The sequence below is a fragment of the Tursiops truncatus genome, chromosome 10, assembly GCF_011762595.2.
Source record: "Tursiops truncatus isolate mTurTru1 chromosome 10, mTurTru1.mat.Y, whole genome shotgun sequence".
Taxonomy (NCBI): domain Eukaryota; kingdom Metazoa; phylum Chordata; class Mammalia; order Artiodactyla; family Delphinidae; genus Tursiops; species Tursiops truncatus.
This window is the reverse complement of record NC_047043.1, coordinates 1,996,817-2,021,542: the sequence shown is the minus strand read 5'-3', so window position 1 is coordinate 2,021,542 and position 24,726 is coordinate 1,996,817. Positions and strand designations below refer to the sequence as shown.

The following is a 24,726-nucleotide window of genomic DNA, read 5'->3' as shown; positions in this document are numbered from 1 at the left end:
GTGCAATATAGCTCAGACAGAGGAAAATGAAAGTTAACTGTTATTGCTGTTTTATCAGTAATAATAGTGATGAGGATGATATACCCCCAAATATTTTAAGCAAGCTCAGTCTTCACCTTTTGTGTTTAGAAGGGCTGCAGTTTTCCAAATTTATAATAGACTATAATTTCCTCTCTACTCTTGCACCTACCTGATGGTTACAAAATGCAGATCAGGTAAGAAGTCACTCTACGCTCCAAAGCTCACTCCTGCCTTGATTTCTTCATGTGTAAATCGGGGGAGAAGTAATAGTGGTCTAAAGACCAAAGGACTTCTGGAAAGTTGGTTGAATATAACAGTCTCAGGCTTTGTCCAAGATACACGAGCAAGGAAGAGCCAGACGATCAGCAGGAGACAAAGAAATGAACAACCAACACCCCCTTTGTGGGGTTTTGTCCGATGCTTAGGAAAAAAGGATGTAATTTATCCTCTACAAAACTCTCAAGAAACCAAGAACAAGCCTAACGAAGAATAGAAATGTATGTGTGTAGTCAGGACATGGAAGCAACCTAAGTGTCCCTTGACAGATGAATGGATAAAGAAGATGTGGCACATATATACAATGGAATATTACTCAGCCATAAAAAGGAACAAAATTGTTATTTGTAGTGAGGTGGATGGACCTAGAGTCTGTCATACTGAGAGAAGTCAGAAAGAGAAAAACAAACACCGTATGCTAACACATATATATGGAATCTAAAAAAAAAAAAAAAAGGTTCTGAAGAACCTAGGGGCAGGGCAGGGCAGGAATAAAGACGCAGACTACAGAATGGACTTCAGGACACAGGGAGGGAGAAGGGTAAGCTGGGACGAAGTGAGAGAGTGGCATGGACATATATACACACTACCAAACGTAAAATAGATAGCTAGTGGGAAGCAGCCGAATAGCACAGGGAGATCAGCTCGGTGCTTTGTGACCACCTAGAGGGGTGGGATAGGGAGGGTGGGAGGGAGGGAGACGCAAGAGGGAGTAAACATGGGGATATACGTATATGTATAGCTGATTCACTTTGTTATACAGCAGAAACTAACACACCACTGTAAAGCAATTATACTCCAATAAAGATGTTAAAACAGAAACAAAAACAAAAACTCTCAAGAGATTATGAACATTTCGTAAAAGCACACGCCACTGACCACCGAACAGAAGACGCCTTCTAGAGTGACAGCAACCTCCCCTTCGTCGCCGTTAACCCTCCTTTCCCACTTGCCAGCACACGTCTAAGACAACGCGGAAACACTTCTGACTGCTTCGCAGTTCGCGGCGACCCCAGCGCCCCAGTCAAAGGTCCTTCCGAAGGGCGGGGGAGGAGGCCCGGCCTGGGACGCCTGCGTAACCCTGTTGCGGCGAGAGCAGGCACCGCTGAGGCTTAAGGGCACAGCAAGGAAAACCCACCATCCCCCAAAACAACGGTGGCCACCCGACAGTCTGTTCCTACTTCACGCCGTTATCGCGCCCAAGGCAGGTGTCCGCCCTGTCCGGACAGACCGAAACCCCCAGCCAGAAATGAGCCCGTCTCTTCTGCGCCCGACTTCCCGGAACGCCACGGATCACGCCCACCGCCTGACCTCCGGGAGCGTCGTCGCCCGCCCACCGCCCGTGCGCCGGAGCGGAAGCCCCGACCATGGTCGGAGGCCGACCCGCGAGACTATCTGCGCCACCGCTTCGCTTTCGCTCTCGCGAAAGGATTCGCTTTCGCTTCCGCGGGAAACTTCCCCAGGCCCGAGACCGGGTGAGGGAAGAGGCGGCGGGGAAAGCCCGGAGTTGCTCCGACGCCCGGCAGCCTCGCCGGCGCGGGGCTGGGGTGCGAGCCGAGCCTGACCCGGGGGCGGGGGGGGGGGGTCGCCGGGGCGGAGCAGTCAGCTCACCGCGCCCGGCTCCGCGGGCCTGCTGTCCGCCGCGTGCAGCCCAGCGCGTCAGCGCACTCCGGCTCCCCTCCGGGTGGGTCGCCGGGCCCCGCGCTCCGGGAGGCCGGTCCGGTGTCCACGTCGCCTGCGGGCCGACTGAAGGAGCTTGGCTGGCGGAAGGCGTGGACTGCTCGCTCCGCCTCCGCGCCCGCTCCTGCCCCGGAGGAGGACGACGAGAGTGCCCGCCCCGCGCCCGGCGGGGCCTCCTGGCCGCTTTTTAAAACCCAGAGGATCGCGGCTTTGCTGTGTTTCAGAGCGGGATTGGGAGGCCAAGAGAAGAGAGTTAGTGCGCCGAGCCATAGAAACCACTCACGGAAACCTCCCAGGCGGGACAGGCAGCTCGGGAGGCACTGGGTTGCTTACCCAGGGGATTGTGAGCTCTGCGGGTCAGCAGCGCTGAAACCTTAGGCAGGTAGCTACCAGTCTCTCATCTCCTTCACCTGTAAAGTGGGGATAATCTGCTCTGTCGGGCTGTGGAGGAAGAAACTGGGTACTTATTTTGCAGCCCTATACAAAGGTGACTGGGAAGTCTCAAGCCAAATGGGAAATGTTTGCTATAGTGTTACGTTAAAAAGCTAATTATATTCACAGCGTGATTATATACTGTAAAAAGATACATACATCAAGAGAATGAGATGCCACAAGATAAAAATATTTGCAAAAGGCATATCTGATAAAAGTTACCCAAAATATACTAAAAGTGCAAGAAAAGGAAAAACGCAGTTGAAAATGGGCAAAAGATCTCAACAGACACCTCACCATACAGACTGCAAATAAGTATATGAAAAGATGCTCAGTATTATAGGGTATTAGGAAATTGTAAATTTGAAAAACCAATGAGATACCACTACCTACTGTTGATCTAAAATAAATTGCCAACTATTTCTCCAGCAAAAACAGGTTTATTATAAAAAGAACTGCAATTTGGGGGCTACCACGATGGGAACCTGCATGCAAGTTCCCAGCAAAAATGGAAAGGAGGACACTTTTATGTGGGGAAAGGAAGTTGGGAGGGATGTAGTAAAAAAAAAAAAAAAAAAAAACCAACAGTCCATTGCTTTTCATTGGCTGAGTTGTTGCCAGGAAAGAAAAGGTCCCTGCTATTTTTGCAGGGTGTGAGACTTCCCCCTTCCCCTTTATGACCTCCTGACTCTCTTTCATTGAGGTTTCTGTTCTTTTTTGTTTGTGTTTTTTACATTTCCCCCTTTTGATCAAAATTTTTCTCTGAAAGCATCTGATCAAGCATGAGGGTTTTTTTGGTGTCAGTGGCTTTTTGTACCTCAGTGCCAGGGAGGACCTTTCCTGTGTACAGTCTCACATCAGAGGGAAAATGCAGATTTCAAACCTACTGAGATTACATTTGAGTATTGAAGAGGAGCAGAGAGAACTGTGAGGCACTTTTCATCTAAAGTTCATATGTTACCAAGATCATAGACACTGGAGATCATCTGAGCATGTCATCATCAAAGGTTTGGTGACAAACTCCAACAGGCCTGGAATGGATATTTTGGGAAAGATGTCTCATCGGATGTCATCTGCTTCAATTCTGGGAAATCTTGACTTTCAGGTCACCAGGTGATGTGCAGGTCTAGTCAGGGCTTGGCACTTTCTTTAAGTGTGTCATGTGAATCCAAGAGTCAATTCCTTGTAGTTTGGTGGCACAAGGGTTGGTTTAGCAGTACTTGATAGGGGCCTTTCCAGCAAGGTTGAAGAGAGTTTTTCTGGAGGTAATTACTCCAGCAGATGAAATCTCTAGGTTGCAAGGTGTGATTCTTAAGGTCTTCATTTTCTGAGAGACGCTAAAAAGATTGCTCTACCAAAATACAGTTATTCTTAATTGAAATAATTAGGCCTTTACAATATTGTAATATCTCTTATCAAGTCTCAGTCAGAAGAGACAGGAGTGAAGTGCATTGGGTGTCCTGTGACCATCTCAAAGGGTGAGAGTTTATGCATTTAAAAAGGAATAGGGGGCTTCCCTGGTGGCACAGTGGTTGAGAGTCCGCCTGCCTATGCAGGGGACATGGGTTCGTGCCCTGGTCCAGGAGAATCCCACATGCCGCAGAGCGGCTGGGCCCGTGAGCCATGGCCGCTGAGCCTGCGCCTCCAGAGCCTGTGCTCCGCAACGGGAGAGGCCACGGCAGTGAGAGGCCCGCGTACCACAAAAAAAAAAAAAAAAAAAAAAAAATTCTGCTGTGGAAAGAAACTATTAAGGGAATGAAGAGAGACAACATACTGGGAGAAAATATTTGCAAAGCACGTATCTGATAGAGGATTTGTATTCAAATATTCTTTAAAAACTCTTAAAACTCAACAATACAAAAACAAACAACTCTATTAAAAATGGGCAAAATATCTGGACAGCTCACCGAAAACAATATACAGATGGCAAAAAACATGAAAAGGCGCTTAACGTCATTTGTCATCAGGGAATTACAAATTAAAGCAACAATGAGTTGTTTACTTATTTTCATCACTACACACCTTTTAGAATGGCTAAAATCAGAAACAAAACACAAAAATACCAATTGCTGGAGAGGATATGGAAAATAAGTAGCTTTTTCACTGCTGTGAGGAATGTAAAATGGTGCAGCCACTGTGCAAGAAAGTTCGGCACTTTCTTAAAAAGCGAAACACAGTCTTACCTGTGATCCATCAATTATACTCCTACTTATTTACCCAAATGAACTGAAAACTCATGTCCACACAAAAACCTGAACATGGATGTCTATAGCAGCTTTGTCCATAACTGCCCAAAGCTGAAAGCAACCAAGATGTCCTTTAACAGATGAAGGATAAACTATGGTACATACATGCAATATTATTCAGCAATAAGAAGAAATGGGCTCTCAAGCCACAGAAACACATGGAGGAACGTAAATGCGTATTTCTCCGTAACAGAAGCCAGTCTGAAAAGGCTACATGTTGTTGGATTCCAATTCTATGACATTTTGGAAAAGGCAAACTATACATACAAAAAAAGATCAGTGGTTAAAAAAAAAAAATCAGTGGTGGTCAGAGGTGTGGGTATGGAGGGGAGGGATGAATAGTTGAAGCACAGGGAATTTTATTACAGTGAAACCATTCTATGATACTGTAATAGTAGATACATAATACCAGACATTTGTCAAAACCCGTAAAACTTTACTACACGAAGAGTGAACTTTAATGTATGCGATTTAGAAAAATAATAATTTAGGAGGTCTGGAGATTCCAGGAAAAAATGTAGACTGTGACAAGGGAGTCTAATTGTATTACAAAAGTATGAAACAACCACCCCAAGGAGGGTGGGGGCAGGGGGAAGGGACTTCAGTCACTTTGGAGTCCATAGGCTAAAGGCAAAAGGAACTGCACACGGGACGACGCTCTAATTGATAAAGTTGATTCCCACGGTACACACGTTAACAATTCTGACACTGCCATACGTGTTTGCTGGACCTGAACAATTGAGTAGTGGATGGTGAAAGCCAGGGTTCTTGTCATTAGAATGGGAATTTACAGATTAGAAAGGGGAGGAGGCTAGAATAATCCACATGTAAGGGACAGAGTTGATGATGGTAAAACAATGCAGGCACAGATGGCTACATAGAAAAATATCTACACATACATGCGTACACGTGAGTTGGTGGCACACATACATTTCTTTGCTCTACCAGCTAAGGGGGCCTGAAAGAAATCACACTGTACCATAGCAACCAGCACACCTAGTGACCAGATCTTGTTTCTAAAAGGGTCCCCAATGGCCGAAGTTGGAAGACAATGAGCAAGATAACTTAAAACGTAGCACTGGATTATAACCTAAGGTAGAAAATCATATCCATGAGTGCATATTGATACAGATAAGTGACTGAATAAATAAATGGAGGGGAAACAGATCTCCTACGCAGAACTCCAAATAAATTATGTATGTATTCCAGTCTAAGCGAGTTGGAGTATAACTCCCACTCCTTAAGTGTGGGCTCCACAAAGTGACTTCTTTCCAAATCACACAGCATGGAAAGGGGGAAACAATACAACTGCTTCAGCCAGCTGATCAGATCAAGTTCAACATCAACCATCATAAACCGTACTGATAGTATGTGTCCTTGATATGATGTGATGAAAATAGCACTTTCCCTCTGTGAGCTTTCTCCCCAAAACCATAACTCCAGGCGAATCATGAGGAAGAAAGGCACATTCCAGTAGAGGGACAACCGGTATACCTGACCAGTATTCTTCAAAACCCTCAAGGTCATCAAAGCCAAGAATCTCTGAGAAATCTCACAGGTGAGAGAAGCCTAAGAAGACATGACAAATAAATGTAACATGGTATCATGGATGGGAGGCTGGAACAGAAGAAAAGACATTAGGTAAAAACCAAGGTCATCTGAACTATGGACTTTCGTTAATAATAATGTATCAGTGTTGGTTCATTAATTGTAACAAATGTGTCATGCTAAGATAATAAAGGGGAAACTATCCATACGGTATATGGAAACTGTAGTTTCTTTCAATTTTTCTATAAATCTAAACTGTTCTTTAAAATGGTCTATTAATTTTTAAAATGCTAAAAAAAATCAGTTAGCTGTACTTGTGTGGGTCTATTCCTCTCTCTCTCCCCTCTTCAGTTGACCTTGTATCTATTCCTTTGCTACGCCACATTGTGTTCATTACTGTAGCTTTAGGGTAGGTCTTCATATTGCGCACTGTGGAGCCAAATGTATGCTTTCTCAAAATTGTTTTAACTATTCTAGCTTCTCTGCCTTTCTCTGTACATTTTAGAATCAACTTGTCTATATTTACCAGAAATTCTCTAGGATTTTGACTGGAACTGTATTAAACGGATGTATAAGGGAATGTATAAGGGGATGTACAATGGATGAATGGGGAGAATTGACATCTTAACACTACTGATTCTTCCAATCCACGAATATGATGGGTTTCTCTATTTAATGAGCTATTCTAATTTTTTATCAGCTGTTTGCAGTTTTCAGTACAGAGACGGTGTACATGTTTTGTGAGATTATTTCATTTTTCTATCATAAATGTTGTTTTACTTTTGGTTTCCAACTGTACCTTGCTAGTCTATAGAAATACAGTTTGCCTTTGCTGGTTGACCTCGTATCTTGTGACCTTGCTAAACTCTCTTATTAGTTCTAGACCATCTTTTCTGTAGATCTTTGAAATTTTCTATGTAGACAATCATATAATCTGCAAACAGTGGCAGTTTTAGTTTTTCCTTTCCAGTACGTGCACTGACTAGTTCTTCCTGTGTGATGTGGGACAGGGGTGGTGGAAGTGGACATCCTTGCTCTAGTCCTTATTTTATCAGAAAAGTTTAACATTAGCTGTAGGTTTTTAGATGCTCTCTATCAGGTTGGGGACATTTCTTCCAACCCAAGTTTGCTGAGAAGGTATTGTTTTTGCTTTTCAAGAATGGCTTTGGAGGTGACCCTGAGAAGGAATCTGAGGAGGACAGCCCCAAAAAGGGTCTGAGGAGGATGGAAGAAAGAGAATCTGAGGACTGTTCTGAAAAAGTCTGAAGAAAGTGGCGTCAAAAAGGAGTCAGAGGGCTTCCCCGGTGGCACAGTGGTTGAGAGTCTGCCTGCCGATGCAGGGGACGCGGGTTCGTGCCCTGGTCCGGGAGGATCCCACATGCCGCGGAGCGGCTGAGCCTGCGCATCCGGAGCCTGTGCTCTGTAACGGGAGAGGCCACAACAGTGAGAGGCCCGCGTACAGCAAAAAAAAAAAAAAAAAAAAAAAAGAGTCAGAAAGAAATGACCCTGAGAGATCAGATGCTGATTTGAGGATAACAGCTCTGAGTGAGGGAAGGTTCAGATGAAAGGAAGAGGATGCACACGAAATACTATCTGGTGGCGACTTCCCTGGTGGCACAGTGGACACGACTCCGTGCTCCCAAAGCAGGGAGCCCAGGTTCAATCCCTGGTCAGGGAACTAGATCCCACACGCCGCAACTAAGAGTTCGCAGGTCACAACTAAGGAGCCTGCAAGCCGCAACTAAGACCTGGTGCAACCAAAGATAAATAAGTAAATATTAAAAACAAAACAAAAAGAAATACTATCAGGTGATGCATTAGGTGAAAAAGAGAAGAAAGAAAATGAGGATGGAAAAGGGTCTGAAGATGGTGGGGGGTGGAGGGGCGGGGGAGGGGGAGAGGAAGGTGAAAGGTGTGTGACGAGGGGGATCCAGCGGGAAGCTGGGACAGTCTGATGGGGGCGGGGCTGGGATACTAAGCAGAAGGGCCCTGACCCCAGGCAGCTGCTCTGTCCTGGGCAGTGACGATGACCGTGACGATGGGGGGAGGGGGTGGGGGGAAGGGATCTAATTCCTCAAACCTGCTTTGGGGGAGACACTCCACCTACACGTGCCCACACCTTGAGGTTACTGTCAGTCGTGTTCCCCGAGCTCGCACACACTGACAGGATGCCTTCTCACTACTGCTTGGAAACCTCGTTGTCACGGGCACGCAGGGATTGTAAAACTATGTTAAGTGGCTGATCAATTAAAACTTCACAGTCATGATGCAAGTAAAAAAAAAAAAAAAAAAAAAAGATGGAAGAAGTAAGTCCAAACAGAGCACTCAAACACGAGCTGTGAACAGACTTCACTTTTCTATGCAAAGAGAAATTCAAGTTGAGTTATGGAATTAAACAAAACAAAACCTAACAAATCCAGTTCCAAGCCAGAACTACAGAAAAACACCACTACCCGTGAAGGCTGAAGACAGGGAGATGGAAAAATATTAGAAATGAAAAGAAAGCCTGGGAGAATACGGACATCTGTCAGGAGAGAATCCGGGACAACCAGCGGGTGACGGGAGCCGCGAGTCGGCCTACAGGACCCTGGAGACGCAGTCACATCACCCCACACACCTGCTGCTCTGTTGTGCCGTCGTTTATTACACACACCAGCACCTCCCAGCGTGGCCCCGAGGTCACTGCCCGAAGTACCAGGGGGGTGAGCAGGGGATGGGCTCCTCGTTCCAGATGGTCTTCAGCCTCTGCGCCCAGGAGGCCACCATCCCCTTTCTTTCTTCTTCTGATGCATATTCAGGAGCAAAACTGATATGAGGGGCAAGGACTTTAAATCCACAGAAGTGCAGCGTGCCGTGCTATAGCCGCAAAGAAAGGAGAGCGATGAGAAGCCGCCCTGCACACGCCATCCGTTCAGTCACCAAAGGGGACAGAACACCTTTCATGCTACCAGTTAATCGAAAACAACGGAACTGCCCCAGAACCTCAGGACACGGCCGCTACCAGGGAGGTGAAGAGTGCTGGGCAGCGGCAAGTTCCAAATTCTACTCTGATAACTGACATTAATCTTTAATCTCTGCTGTTGAGTCAGACACTGAAGTTTAGGTTTTGACTGGTTAGGCAAGTTATGGCAAGTCATGTGATGGAATATTCTAGAATGAGGTTATTTTAGCTACAATGTGCCACCATGGAAGGCTGTTCAAGATATGCATTAAATGTAAACAGCAAGAAGAAACGTGAAGCAGTATTTGTGGCACACGGTTTATGTAAAAAGATAAACATGATAAGCCTAATCATTAAAAGTATATATTTAAAAATATATATGGGCTGTAAAGAAATACATCAAATCATTCAAAGTGATTATTTTTAAGGGAGAAATTAAGGGGACTATTTTTGTATTTTCTAATCTCACTTTTTTCTGTGATATGTACTTCTGCAAACTGAAATAAAGGTGAAGATTTTTTAAAAGCAAGAATTTAGGCCTGGCTAATGGCACCTAAGAGGCCCCTCGGCCTCTGCAGAGGAAGCTCGGGCTTCTGCAGCTGAGCATCACTACATGGAACGACTATCCCGTCTCCTTTCAGAGATCGTTCTTCTAGAAATATCACTGTCCTCCGTCTGCACTCCTTCCCTAAACCCACACCCTGTCCAGGCCTGCCCCATCAGGTGGGTGGGAGGCCGGGACCCACGCCACCGCCTGCATTTCTAAAGCGCACGAACCCTTAGCTACGTGATCCCTTCCGAGCTCAACACACACCCCTAACGACCTAGATGGGCAGCTTCCATGCAGGTCTCTGGGTCTCCCAGGAGTTCCCTACAGCACAGGGGGGCTGGGACAGGGCCCCCAGCTCCCTTCCTCGGCTCTGCCCCTCACCAGGGCACTTCCGCTGACCGCCGTCCTCGCCGACCCCGGGCCCAGGGCGCAGAGGCAGCCCAGCGTCCACCTGGGAGCGCGGCCCGGAGCTGAGTCCCGGGCTCCTGGAGGCGGGGTGGGCTCTGGGGAGGCGCCCAGCCGCTGGCTCCATGGAAACATGCCCACTCACAAGGCTGCCGGTTGCGGGCCGGGGAGCCTTTTGCCAGGGTTCCAGGCGATGCTGCCTCGGGAAGCAGAGCCGGAGTGTGGATGGCTCTGCCCTCCCGAATCGTGACACACACGGGCCACCGTGGGGCTCCTGTGTGCCCCAGAGCACACCAGCCAACTAGGTTTGGCCTGGCCTCTAACCAAACGATGGCAGAGGCTATCCTGATAACACGTGTTTCCTCACTGGCCAGCCTTTCCAGTGCTGCCAAGTAAATCAGGAAAGAGGGCAGAGGCTGTCCCTTCCTGAACCCAGGGAAGTCCGAACGGTCTGGCCTCCAGGCCTATGTCACACCTCACTTGTGCCAGGGGAGGTGCGGCTCAGGGAAGGGTGTGGCGTACCTGGAGGGGCCACAGGAAGTATCGGAAGTCTCCGTTGGCTCCAGTTTTCCAGTACATGTCGGCCGTGCCGCCCGTGGTTATGGACAGGATGGCCAGTTTACCCTGAGGAGGACACAGCACACGCTCTGGTGGGACCCCAGAGGACAGGGTAGTAAAGGCCACTGTGACTCCAGCCCAGAGGTTTCTAACGACCGGGAGGGAAAACCCGAGGCCAGCTCCCCTGCACCCTTCCCTGATGGAAAGACACACATTCCCATCTCCGTCCAGCCCAACTGCAGGTGACAGCTACATCAAATGGAGAGAGCAGGGGACAACCAGAGGAACGGATGGGGTGCACACAGAGCTGACAGGTCCCGGGGGTGGTGGAGAGCAGGCATCAGGGACGCAGGGGAGGAGTGGATGAGGCGGAGGCCAGACCCTGGAGCGGCTGGGAGGGCAAATGGTACCGCCCGCAGTGCCCGGCTCCTGGGGCCACTCAGCAAAGGGTGGCATCTTTTCACGGTCCGAGACGGATCTCATGACTCAGTGTTTTCTTTATATGCACTTATTTTCTGAGGATCTCAGAATTAAAAATGTCATTTGTTTTAGTGGGAAATCCATAGCTACCACGTCCTATGCACCTGCCAGGTTCCCCGCAACCTCTTCCCTGGGGGCAAGGCATTATCCTGTTTTCAAGGTGGTTACATGACGCTCAGAGGTGAACCGGTGCGTGGCCAGTGATGAGCCCGCATCGTGGAGCAGGTGCCCCTCGGCAGCCGTCCCCAGGCCACCCTGGCTGAGCACACAGACAGACGTGGACGCTCTGTGTCCCTTACTGGAAGAAAAGCCCATGACCTCGGGAGCGACGCTTTCTCGCCCATGTAACCACACGGGGCCTTACACACGGTTGGCGCTCAGTGTTTGGTTAAAAAATGCAAACTAGGAGTGACTTGCTGAGACGCCCCCTCCATCCCCGATGGTGAGACGCCCCCTCCATCCCCGATGGACGCCGCCCCTCATCCGGCCGTACCTTGAGGAGGCCGTCGTCGTAGAATCCCGGGATGTCGAAGGCAAAGCCCTGGCACAGCACCCTGTCCATCCAGCCCTTCAGGACAGCCGGCACACTGAACCAGTACAGCGGGAACTGCAAGTGGAACAGGCAGGGAGCGCTGGGGTCACTTCCGCATTCCTCTGCCTGGGGGTTCAGGGGAGCCTCCTCCCCGGGCAGGCAGATGTCACCAACACGATGGGGAGGCTTCTCCCCCTTCTCTTAGGCGCGCGGTGTGGCGGTGACGGCTGGCGGGGCGGGCAAAGCCGACAGCGTCCTGGTCCCTGTCACAGGTGGCTCTGCGTCCCCCGTGACGGCCTCCAACTGCTTGCCCCTGACTGAGTGGGCCGGGAGGTGCTGACCCCCAGCCACGGGGCCAGAGGGAGGGTGTGGGAAAGAGTTTGCCCGTTTCCCCACCTGGGGATGAGACACGGCATCTGGGAGTCGGGCTGGGGTAGGTTATGAGAAGTCTGATCCTCAAATTCCACACACCAGCAGCACGGTCTTCCTGGAGTCCACTCCCGTTAGGGTTAGAAGCCCTAACACCATATCCAACAATATCAATGAAAAGAGATGAACACGTGCAATAACCTGTTACCAAAGCTAGAAGGAAGCCCGTGTTTCACGTGCTTTCACTATGAATCTAACTCAGGACTTGGCACTGAAATCCCAGCTCCACAACCTACTGCTGTGTGACGTTGGCAAGTTACTTAACCTCTCTGGGCCTCCTTAGCCTGATTTGCAAATCATTCACAGCACTGTGGTGAGGGTTCAATGACACATCACAGTGCTCAGAACAGGGTAAATGCTCAGTGAGTGGTGAGCTATGGTCATAGTAGCAGTGATCGTGGTGAATGACATTTTTATCAGTGTTGAGCAAAAAAAAAATAAACATATATGCAGAGGCTCTGGGCAGAGTATGGGGAAAGGGGTGGGGTGGGGAAAAAACAAGTGAAAAGAGGCAGAGTAAAGAAAGACTCTCACAGAAGGAACAGGCCTCGGCAGGTGTTCACCTTCCAGTTACAGGAGAGGGGGAGGGGGAAGCCTCGGGCTCCGTGTGCTCAGCCGGGAGCCGCAGCGAAGGGGAGACAGAGCTGCGTGGGGTTCTGCTCGGACCAGGGGCCGGACTGCTGGGCATCGTCACACAGCTGCACGGTCCTGCGTGACTACCAGCGTGGCGGTGGGGAGCCGCGGGCACTCGGGTGTGAGGAGGATGGAAGCAAGGCCGCACTTGGACCACACCCGCAGTCAAGGTCGCGGGGAGGCAGACGCGGGGCGGGCAGACGCGGGGCGGGGCGACGCGGGGCGGGCGGGGCAGACGCGGGGCGGGCGGGGCAGACGCGGGGCGGGCGGGGCAGACGCGGGGCGGGCGCGGGACTGCCGCCTCCGCGTGCACGGGTGTAGTCTACGGGGTGTTTCTGCGCTGTGTCTGGAAGCTGGCTCTGCGCCCACCGCAAGGGTGGTCCTGTTCTCCCGCCCACGTCCCGCCCCTCAGCAGGTTGGAAAACAGAGACGATGTGGACCCAGGAGATCCCTTCCTGGGAGGCTGGATCTAGTGACGTGGGGCAGAGGCAGAGCGGCCAGATCGGAGAGAAGCAGCTGCCATGGGGAAGGGAACAGACACCCCACACCCCGTGCCACTGCCCTGAGGCCCGCCACGGCCTGTCCTCGGGTTTCTGGGACCCAAGCGATCAGGACCCTTTCGATAAATCCCCTTCTCTCCTGGCCTGACTTGGATTTCTATCCACCCAACGACTCCCCAAAAGCACATTTACTCTGCTGCCATGATGCCCGCCTGGCTGGCCGTGGACGTAGCGTCCTGGGCAGCTCTCGTGCAGTGAAGCCTGCCTGGGACAAAGGTGAGTGCGCACCAGGTGAGGGTGGGGGGTGAGGCCACCCACGGGGCTTGACGACCAGGATACTTAAGGCAGCAGTTGCATCTGGCCTAAATTACTCTGACAAACACCCACGCAGACAAACTGGTTTCCATGCAGCCCAGCACCTCCCGGGCTGGGGATCAGAGAACGAAGGCAGCACCGTCTGCAGGGTCAGACGTTTCGGGACCCACAGGCTAAAGGGAAATCCCTGCTGTTTACTTGGGGGCCAGGATCTGAACGGGTGGTATGGGCTCCCTGGGTCTCCGGACCCAACGAGACAGAAGTAAGCGTGCAGATCGTAGCACCACCGCCAGGAGCGTGAACTCAGTACCGGGAAAGACCCTGCACACAGGACAAACCAAATTCGTTACCATAATCTGAGGGGAACCAAACCTGAAACATCACTAGGTCGGCCTCCTGGACCTTCTTCTGCTCCGCGATTATGTCGCTGGTCAGAGACCTCTTCTTCCAGGCCTCGTACGCTTCCACACCATAGCTGAAGAACTCGGGGCGGGAGAGGGCGCCTGGAACAACAGAACAGGGGTTCTCACGCAGGGGCAGCCGCGGCCCATCCCGCCAATCCCACCAGCGCCACTGCTGCCTGGACGTCACTCCCCACCCCCGGCAGGTCACCGGGCAGTCACGGAGACCTGAGCACGCGCCAGGCCCTGGGGTCAGACTGTGGACGCAAAGAGAGCAAGCTATGTCCTGACCTTCTCCTAAGGGACTCACAGTCCGGTAGGAGATGTGGATGAGCAACCACACGGTAACACACAGAACACGACCACGCAGCTTGCTAGGTGTAACGTTACGGCAGACGGGCCTCACACCCCACGGCCCAGAAGCAGCGGGCCTCACTCTGCGCATGTAACAAGCGCTGCAGCTCTGCGGGGGCGGGTCAGGAGCGCACCCTGGGGATGAGTCAGGGTTCTGACGATGGAGTAGGAGTTTCGGGCAGCCAGGAGAAGCAGGGGACCTTCTGGGCAGAAGACGCAGACGGGACAACTTGGCCAGCCCAGGAGTGGGCCACTGGGAGCACAGCCGAGGACCTGCGGTGAGAGGCCGGGAGGCCCGCAGGTGATGTGACTGCAGGAACGGACCAGGGCTTGTGAGCCCGGCCGAGGGGCTTAAGCTTCTCCTGCACACAGGGGTCTGCTCCCCATGTATATAGTGAATGCTCCAATTCAGCTCTGGAAAAGCTCACTGTGGCCTCAGCGATTCAGGAGAAGGCCTGGTAGGGGAGGGGCTCAGGCAGCAGCAGCAGGGGTGGGGAGGGGTTGGGCTGGAACCTGCAGCACCTAACCCTAACCCCTGACCCTAACTCCTGACCCTAACCCCAAAGCCCTAACCCCTAACCCCTGACCCCAGCCCAACCCTAACCCCTAACCCTAAACCCTGACCCTGACCCCTAACCCCTGACCCCAACCCTAACCCCTAACCCCCAACCCTAACCCTCTAACCCTAACCCTTAACCCTGACCCCCAACCCTAACCCCCTAACCCTAACCCCAACCCATCCCCGACCCCCAACCCTAACCCTCTAACCCTAACCCGACCCTAACCCCGACCCCAACCCTAACCCTGACCCCCTAACCCTCTAACCCTAACCCTCTAACCCTAACCCAACCCTAACCCCGACCCCAACCCTAACTCTGACCCCCTAACCCTAACCCTAACCCTCTAACCCTAACCCGCTAACCCTAACCCTTAACCCTGACCCCCAACCCTAACCCTAACCCCGACCCTCAACCCTAACCCTCTAACCCTAACCCGACCCTAACCCCGACCCCAACCCTAACCCTAACCCCTAACCCTAACCCTCTAACTCTAACCCCTAACCCTGACCCCCTAACCCTAACCCCCAACCCTAACCCTCTAACCCTAACCCTCTAACCCTAACCCGACCCCAACCGTAACCCTAACCCTCTAACCCTAACTCTCGACAACTAGGCTGAGAGCCAAGTTAACACTTTGATGTAGGCCTTCAGTGGGTTCTCTTCAAGCATCATGACTCACCCAACCGCACTGATCAGTGTTAACAACAGTCACCAGTGGCTGAGGATCCCCACGTACCACTGCTCTGCAGCATCACCTTTCTATGTTCGTAACAACCCGACAGGCTGGGTAATTCCCAACCGACCAGAGAGGAGATGAAGGCTGAGGGCCGAGCTCAAGGCCACGGGTCCCACACGGCAGCAGAGGGGACGACGGGAGGCCCAGGTGCGGCCCCTGCAGCACGCGGCCTGCAGAGGAGCCCAAGGAGAGGCCAGCCCTTCAGCAGCCACAGCTGAGAACATGCCAGGGCTCTGCTTCCTCCCTCAGCCTCCCCGGGGTTCATTTTCATTCAAAGCACCTGTTGGGACCCTTCTGTGCATGAGGTTCTGTACCGACCAGAGACCCTGAGCAGGAGAGCCTGTGTCTCAGGCAGGCTGCCGCCCACCGGGTGTGGAGCCCACAGAGGACACGGGGTGCTTCTGATAATGGTAAACGGACAATAAAATGTGCATGGGCCACGTGTACTCTAGATAAAAGTAAATATCAAAGCAAAGGTATCCAAATGTCATGGGAAAATGAGAATATTTTTATAAGTGAGGATATGGAGAGGACTTTCTTAGTAAGACAGGAAGTCCAGAGCCATGGAAACATACTGGCTCAGCTTGAAACGAAAGCTGGAGACAAAGTAAGCCTAAGTCAACAGGGGAACTGGTAAGTTACAGCAGGTGCCGCGAAGTGCCCTGCAGTCATAGAGAGGCTCCCGGAAGCTCTAGTGAATCAAGCAAATCCCCACTTCCGCCTGTACTGGAGAGTCTAAGCTCCACACAGACACACATTTTGTCGATATTTGTAAGACCTACAACGATCCACACCACAAAGCTCCGCCTGCTTGTCCCTGGGGGCCATGTGGGACCAGGAGGGCATGTGAAGGGCTTGTTGTTTCCACCCTCTGCCCACCTGTTCACCACATTTAAGATACTTTATACAAGGAGCCTGTGTCACCCGATTCACTGAAAACCAGTGGCTCCCCCACATAATCCTCTATCTCCCCAGTCCCTGCTTTGCTGTTCGCTCAGTGAAAAGAATGTTTGGTTTATTAAAAGGGAATAGACAGGGACCTCTCCGGTGGTCCAGTGGGTAAGACTCCATGCTCCCAATGCAGGGGGCTCGGGTTCGATCCCTGGTCAGGGAATCAGATCCCACATGCCACAACTAAGACCCCGCGCAGCCAAAATAAATAAATATTGTTTTTTTTTAAAAAGGGAAGGGCTCCCCTGGTGGCGCAGTGGTTGAGAATCCGCCTGCCAATGCAGGGGACACAGGTTCGAGCCCCGGTCCGGGAAGATCCCACATGCCGCGAAGCAACTGAGCCCGTGCTCCACAACTACTGATCCTGCGCTCTAGAGCCCGCGAGCCACAACTACTGAGCCTGCGCACTGCAACTACAGAAGCCTGCATGCCTAGAGCCTGTACTCTGCAACAAGAGAAGCCACCGCAATGAGAAGCCCCCGCTCGCCGCAACTAGAGGAAGCCCGCGCGCAGCAACGCAGACGCAACGCAGCCAAAAAAATAAATCAATAAAAAAAATTTTTTTAAAAAAAGGGAAGACAAGAAAAGACAAGGATGTCAGCTATCACCATCAGCACTAAATACTAAATCTGGGGATCTTGTTAACCCAACTGCAAACAGAAGGAAATTAAAGGTAATTAATTTAAAATTAAAATTCCTGGAAAACCACAGGTGAAATTATCATTATTTGCAGATGATCTGACTGTGTATCAGGAAAGCCCCAGAGAATCAGCTGAAAACTACAAACAGTAAGAAAATTAGTAGCAGCCACATACACGCACACACAGATGAGTCCTCTTCACGTGGAGCAGGGGTCCCCAACCCCCTGGCCGCGGACTGGTACCGGTCCTCGGCCTGTTAGTAACTGGGCTGCACAGCAGGAGGTGAGCGGCGGGCGAGGGAGAGAAGCTTCATCTGCATTTACAGCTGCTCCCCATGGCCCGCATCACCGCCTGAACCATCCCTCGCCCCAGTCCATGGAAACACTGTCTTCCACGAGACCCAGCCCTGGTGTCATAAGGCCGGGGACCTGCTGACACAGAGGAGCAAAACCCAGTTAGTAAGAATTACGTGAGATCTGCATGAAGAAAACCCGTAAACAGACCTGGAAGGCTGTAAGAGCCCACGAGCAAATGAGGAGCCATGCCTGTCACTGGGACACAAAGAACTTCACGAGGCTGAGTCGTCTGTAAACTTAATGGGACCTCAATGAAGAGATCTGTTAGTGTCCTTCATCAGATGAATGGATAAAGATGTGGCACATATGTACAATGGAATATGACTCAGCCATAAAAAGAAACGAAATTGAGTTATCTGTAGTGAGGTGGATGGACCCAGAGTCTGTCATACAGAGTGAAGTAAGTCAGAAAGAGAAGGACAAATACCATATACTAACACATATATATATGGAATCTAAGGAAAAAAAAAGAAAAAAAAGGTCATGAAGAACCCAGGGGTAAGATGGGAATAAAGACACAGACCTACAAGAGAATGGACTTGAGGACACGGGGAGGGGAAGGGTAAGCTGTGACAAAGTGAGAGAGTGGCATGGACATATGTACACTACCAAACGTAAGATAGCTAGCGGGAAGCAGCCGCATAGCACAGGGAGATCAGCTCGGTGCTCTGTGACCACCTAGAGGGGTGGGATAGGGAGGGTGGGAGGGAGATGCAAGAGGGAGGGGATATGGGGACATATGTATATGTATAACTGATTCACTTCGTTATAAAGCAGAAACTAACACACCATTGTAAAGCAATTATACTCCAATCAAGATGTTAAAAAAAAGATCATCTGTTACCTTTTGAATCTTGCCAGCCAAAGGTTAGCACTTGCCATCTGCCTCTACAAGGATTAAGTCACAAACTGCTGTGACCACTGACCTTCAACACGCCCTGAAAGGGGTTCAGGGTGGAGATCAGGAATGAGGCGCCCCGTGCTCCCGGAAAACCTGGCAGAACAGGTCTTCAGAGAGTTAGATCTTTCCCGGAGAAGAGTTTATGAGCCCAATTCTTGCATCTCTTCGTATCTAGAAAAGCACTAACGTCACTAATGGAGACGTGTGCTCCTCGTGACCAGCAGCAACCTTCTGCCGAACTGTGTGCTCAACTGCACGCACCCCCTTCACCAAACTCACACATATCCTGACTTCCCCCCACTACCTCTTCGGAGCAGTTCCTCAGAGCTCTCGGAGAGGCTGCCTCCTGGGCTATAGTCCTCATTTTGCCCCAAAAGAAACTTAACTCACAACCCTCATGTTGTGCATTTTTTTTTCAGTCGACAATCTGGAAAGCTAATTCAAAAGATTTTATGGAAAAGTAAAACTAGTCAGAAAAAAATAGAAAATAAGACAAGTGAGGGTGACCTAACTCTATCAGATATTAAATAAATTATTTGCCAAAATAATTAAAGCCATGTGGTACTGAGTCATGGATAGGAAAACAAAAGCAGAATACAAAGTTTAGAAGAGAATAAAACATGTGGGAATTCAGATCACAATGAAGGTGGCCTTTTAAATTGGGGCAAATAGCTGGATCATGTAATAAATGGTGATGAGAGAGCTGGGTAAGTACTTGGGAAAAACGACCCACACCTCACATCATACACCAAAGTAAATTCTGAATAGAGAACATACTTAAATTTGAAAAGTGGAGGGCTTCCCTGGTTGCGCAGTGGTTGAGAGTCCGCCTGCCGATGCAGGGGACACGGGTTCGTGCCCCGGTCCGGGAAGATCCCACATGCCACGAAGCGGCTGGGCCCGTGAGCCATGGCCACTGAGGCTGCGCATCCGGAGCCTGTGCTCTGCAACGGGAGAGGCCACAACAGTGAGAGGCCCGCGTACCGCAAAAAAAAAAAAAAAGTGGAACCTGTCAAATACCAGAAACTATAACACCTTTAAAAAATAAGCTTAGAGTTTACATGACACAAAACACACAGGTCAAAAGCCAACTAAACAAAAGTAAATGAAATTCTGCATGAAAAAAGCCACAATAGTAAAGTCAAAACTAAAAAAAAAAAAAAAAAAATAGGTAAAAATATATTTACAATTCATATACAAAACTGTGTATGTACTCAGGGACCATTTTTCCACCTGTCAGACTGGCAATTATCAAAAAATTGGTTAAATGAGGAAATGAGCACTTGCAAACACTGCTGGGGGTAAACTGGTACAGCACCTACAGAAGGCAATTTGATATTATCTACGAAAATTCAAAACGCACATTCCCTCTGACCAGCAACTCCATTCTAGATATACCAGCACAGATAGGAAAACATGTATGGCCGTGACCGTGTGCTGCAGCTCTGTTATCACAGCAAAAGTGAGAAACAACCAAAAATGCCCATTAGTGGCAGCTACTCAAACCATGGCTCCTCCATACAATGGGGGACTCCGCAGCAGGAAAAAAGAAAACAACATATGTAACATGTTCCCATTTTTTAAAAAGCGGAGGGAAAATGGAGACTATGCCCTTAATTGTTTTAGGTACATCCAGAGATAGCGCAGACTCACTCCAGAAAGATACACAGGTAATGGGTGACACTGGTTTCCTTGGGGGCAGAGGAACCGGGTGGCCGGGGACGGGGGAAAGGACTTGCCCTGAGGCCTTTTTGACTTGAGAACTCTCCATCATGTGCAATGATAAGCTTTGTTTTCAAACTTGTTATAATTAAAAAAATTACAAAGAAGGCAAAATCCCCCAAACAATCTGATTTAAAAATGGGCAGAGGATCTGAACAGACATCTTTCTGAAGAAAACACACAGATGGCCAACAGGCACGTGAAAAGATGCTCGACATCATAATCATCAGGGATGCAAATCAAAAGCACAGTGAGATGTCACTTCACACCGGTCAGAATGGCCATCGTCAAAAAGACAAGAGACAACAAGCGCGGGTGAGGATGTAGAAAAAAGGGGACCCTCGTGCACTGTTGGTGGGAATGCGACGTGCAAGCCACTGTGGAGGACAGTGCAGAGGTTTCCTCCCCAAGATTAAAAGTAGAGCCACTATCCAGCAATCCCACTTCTGGGTATCTACCCAAAGAAAAGCGACACAGTAACTCACAAAGATATCTGCACCCCTGTTCACTGAAGCGTTATTCACAACAGCCAAGATACGAAAACAACCTAAATGCCCATCAATGGATGAAGAAAAGGTGATATATAAACACAATGGAATATCATTCAGCCATAAAAAGAAACGAAGATATCTGCACCCCTGTTCACTGAAGCGTTATTCACAACAGCCAAGATACGAAAACAACCTAAATGCCCATCAATGGATGAAGAAAAGGTGATATATAAACACAATGGAATATCATTCAGCCACAAAGAAAGAAACCTTGCCGTTTGCAGCAACATGGATGGACTTGGAGGGTATCATGCTAAGTGAAATAAGTCAGGCAGAAAAAGACAAATACTGTATGATCTCACTTATATGCGGAATCTTAAAAAACAAAACAAAAAAATAACTGAGCTCGTGAATACAGAAAACAGATTGGTGGCTGCCTGGGGCAGGGGCTGGAGGGTGTGCGTAATACAGGTAGAGAGAGCCGAAAGAGCAAACTTTCAGTTACAAATGACTGAGTCATGGGGATGTCACACACAGCACGGCGACTACAGTTAGGACGCTGCATATATGAAGGAGCGGATCTTGAAAGCTCTCATCAAGAGGGGAGAAAAGTGAAATTGTGTGGTGACGAATGTTAACTGGACTTGTCATCATTTTGCAACATATACCAACATCGCATCCTTATGTTACACACCTGAAACGAATACAACGTTATGTCAATTATACCTCAGTAAGAAGACACACACAGAGAAGAAAGTTTAAAAAACCAGAGCATTTATTCCATGACTCACCAGTGATATCTTTCCTCGTGGCCCTAGGCTCAAAGTCCATGGCATAGAGATCAGAAACGGTGACGGTGCAGCCCTGCCGGCTCAGTTCCGCAACCGCCACATCCTTCAGGGACCCGTTGAAAGACCTGGGCTCTTGGTGCGCGTAGACGATGAGCACTTTCTTACCTAAATCCGGACAAGAAACCATTTCTCTTGAAGAACAATTCCTCTTTGTCAAAATGCAACAAGGACTAAGACGACAATGAAACATGTAGGTGCACCACCATGGCTGAAGCTAAGCGAGAAAGACCAACGCTTTTTATGGGTGACACGTTTAAAACAATGAGCATTTAAGAAAAATCTAACTATGTCATAGTTCATCATTACTTGAGTTTGCTAACACACAAATATACGACGAGTCAAGTTACAATTCCTCAAGAGTAACACAACTGAGTTCCTTAAAAGCCCAATCTGTTTTGGTTATCCTCCGTAAGTTTTAGCTGTGTTGCCTAATATCATAAGAAACTACCGTGACTGATCTTTTGTGCTAACCCTTTGTTGGAAGGCATCAGCCACTGACACACAGCTCTGCTTCCTTCCCCTCCATCAAAAACTGACACTTAAGACATCAAAAATCAGATCCCTAGTCCCATGGGAGAGGCAGAGCCTGCATCAAGCCCCGCTTTTGGGGGGGAGGCTGAGGGCAAGAGGCTCTAAGAAGACCAGCATTACAGGGCCTGGCCGTGTCATTAATACCAACAGCCTGTGGAGCAGTCCTTTCCTCGTTCGGAAGGTTCTGTGAGCTTAGGTACCGAAGGCAGCTGTGGGGATTTGTTTAAGTCTTTCCTGGGAACGTCTGAGACCAAAATGTTTAAACTCTTGTTTTATATTATTCTCTTTAGGCCCTTAAGGAGAAAATATAAACGTCAGTTGGAAGCAAACAGCTCTGGGGCATTCAGCTGAGTGTAAAGGTTGAATCCCACAAGTGAAATTAATGATTAACAGTTTTATTTTAACCTCTCAGACTCATCTGTCATAAAGGAACTCTACTTGGTGACTTAAAAGGAAAAAGGATACACACGAACTGGGGAGAGTGTTGCCTCCCAGGAGCTATTTCACGAGGTTTGGAGACGTTTCTGGCTGTCACTTCCAGAGGGAGGCAAGGCTGGCATACGGGAGACAGAGCCCAAGGCTGCTGCTAAACATCCTACAGGTACAGACAGGTCCCACAACACAGGGCGATCTAGCCCCAGAGGTCAGCAGTGCCGAGGCTGACAAACGCTAACGGACAACGCGACGTGTGAAATAACGCGAACGTGTATGTTCTGAAATGAAAGGGTTTTCATCTTTTGTTGAAATAAAGAGATGTCACAGAATGGGATGGGTGTGCGTCGTGCTGAATCTTTAACCGTTGTAACTCTTGGGGCTCATTCACTTAATATCTATTTATTGAGCACCTACTATGTCCTGGTGGTCATCCCAGAGGCTGGAGGCAAAGCAAAGACAGGATAAGCATTAGATTTTGATGGGGCTGAAGTGGACAGTAAGAAAACACAAAACGAGAGAATTCCAGATAGCAGTGCACATTATAAACAAGTTTTATACACTTCAGTGCTGTCTGGAGTTTTTATAACAAGGTATTCAATTTCTAACTAAAATTTTAATTTAAAAAACCTTAACTCCCCCATGGCTAATAGTCACCTGCCATATTCTAGAAGATGGGTATTTTTCTCTCCGGATGCTGCCAAGAGGAGGGTCTGCAGTGAACTCTGGGCACAGAAGGACTGCGTGTGGTGGGGCCTGGGCTCTCAGGCACAATCACTCTCCTCAGTGACCCCAACAATCTAGAAGAGAAAACAAACACTGAGGGGCAGGGGGAGAGATCGAGGCACAGCCACAGACAGGTTCAGGCAGAGGGAAGAGCGAGGGTAAGGCGCGCGGTGGGAGTGGAAGCCAGGTGTTCAAGGAAGCCTGTATGAGGCAGCTGGGGTTAAAACAGAGCGCTGGGTGGTGGGAGATTCGGTCCAAGAGATGGGTGGGTCTGCAGGACAGGGGCAAAGACTTTACCCTGAGCCTAAAAGAAAGCCATTGGAGCATGTTATGCAGGAGAGTGATGGGACCTGATCACCTCGGACAGGTCAGCAGTGTCACTCCAGACTCAGGGAACACCTCATCCTGAGATCCCTAGGGCCAGGGCCCAAAGACATTTTGGTTTGATTAAAAACCATTTAATTTTAATGCCTACAGCAGGGCATGCATTCCCCTCTTGCTTTGCTGGGCCCAGTTTACCTATTTACATCACCCGCCAGGCCCCTGGAGGCCACTGAGTTTCTGACTCCCGCTCTGGTCAATTCTCCTAGTTGTACAGAATAAGAAACTGAGGCCCCAGAAGTCGGCTACTAGCCCAACACTTCCCCCACTGACCTTCCCTACCTACTGCCCCTGCACAGCAGGGGTACTTTCCCCTTCCTCGGAAATTAATACACTTACCAGGTCAACAGGAAAAAAGAGCCACGTGGTTGTTAAACTCTATATATCACATCAAATGGGCTGATAATTTGATGTACATTACTTCATCCTAATCTCTGCGACCGTTTCTCTCTTCCTACACTTGTGTTCTTTCCATCCCCCCTAGAACTAGAAATAGCCGTGCAGGCAGCATACACTGAGTACACGTTTCTCTTCTCGAATTTCTCTGGCTGAGAATCTCAGGGACTAAAGTTAAAGAAGCTGAGTTCCAGGGCCTGGTACAGACTGGACGGTACGCGGGGCAGAGGCCGAGCCGGAACCAGGCCGGGTCACCGCGACGCCCACTCGCTGACCCCAGGCTGCCCACTTCCCGTCTGCAACTGGGGTCGGCGCAGCCCGAGTCCAGGGCGGAGGGCAGCGGCTGATGGCAGCGAAGGGCCTGCTCACCCTGTGCCCCAGCCTCGTACCTGCAGAAGAGGAGCCTCGGGCACGCGGGGAGTGGGAACCCGCAGAGACCCTCGCCCTGGGTAGGGTCCCCACGCCCGCTCCCCGGTGGGCGCAGACGCTCACCGCAGCCAGCGCCCGCGCCCAGGACAAGGGCAGGACTCGGACTTCCTCCGGAAGAACGTCCGACGTCCACGACACGTTCTGGCCGCGCGGGCCACGCACTCGCAGACGTCGGCGGGCGGACGCGCTTTGCGAAGCGGACGCTGGGAGTGTGTCAGCGGGGCCCCGCCCCGAGCGCAGCCCTGGCCACGCCCACGAACACCGCCCCACCTCGCCCTAGACTACGCCCCGCCCCCGAGCGCAGCCCGGCCCCTATCCCCG

General features: G+C 50.0%; 2 protein-coding genes across 12 annotated transcripts in view; both read right to left on the bottom strand.

Moving 5' to 3' along the window:
- The window catches only part of RIPK1 (receptor interacting serine/threonine kinase 1), a 41,224-nt gene extending 32,272 nt beyond the window's left edge, over positions 1–8,952 (bottom strand). The window contains exons 1-2 of one of the 6 annotated variants that reach the window (XM_019945097.3): positions 1,909–2,061; positions 1,177–1,378 (exon numbers count right to left, since the gene is read on the bottom strand). The gene's annotated coding sequence lies outside the window, so the exon portion shown is untranslated. Of the gene's footprint in view, positions 1–190; positions 726–1,176; positions 1,379–1,435; positions 1,455–1,908; positions 2,067–8,820 lie in introns of those variants that run through there. The other 5 variants (XM_073810254.1, XM_019945101.3, XM_019945096.3 and 2 more) reach the window with 5 other exon arrangements.
- NQO2 (N-ribosyldihydronicotinamide:quinone dehydrogenase 2) lies at positions 8,825–24,611 on the bottom strand. Of its 6 annotated transcripts, XM_033863770.2 has the most exons (8): positions 24,366–24,533; positions 23,131–23,273; positions 22,891–22,915; positions 21,451–21,615; positions 13,919–14,049; positions 11,631–11,744; positions 10,622–10,723; positions 8,825–9,059 (listed from the first exon to the last, which is right to left on the bottom strand). In XM_033863770.2, the coding sequence occupies exons 4-8, from the start codon at positions 21,488–21,490 to the stop codon at positions 8,883–8,885; spliced, it is 564 nt and encodes a 187-aa protein (XP_033719661.1). In that variant the 5' UTR covers positions 21,491–21,615; positions 22,891–22,915; positions 23,131–23,273; positions 24,366–24,533; the 3' UTR covers positions 8,825–8,882. The 6 variants fall into 6 exon arrangements, with proteins under 6 accessions (XP_033719661.1, XP_073666359.1, XP_073666358.1 ...); XM_073810258.1 differs by lacking the exon at positions 22,891–22,915 and having other exon boundaries at positions 24,469–24,611; XM_073810257.1 differs by lacking the exon at positions 22,891–22,915 and having other exon boundaries at positions 24,346–24,533.
- Positions 24,612–24,726: the final 115 nt, after the last annotated feature.

Coding starts and splice junctions, on each gene's coding strand:
- NQO2 (XM_073810258.1), bottom strand. Junction 14,050..21,450: donor CACGAGGAAAGATATCACTG/GTGAGTCATGGA, acceptor CTGTTGTTCCAG/GCGCCCTCTCCCGCCCCGAG. Junction 9,060..10,621: donor ACTTCCTGTGGCCCCTCCAG/GTACGCCACACC, acceptor TTGCGGCTATAG/CACGGCACGCTGCACTTCTG.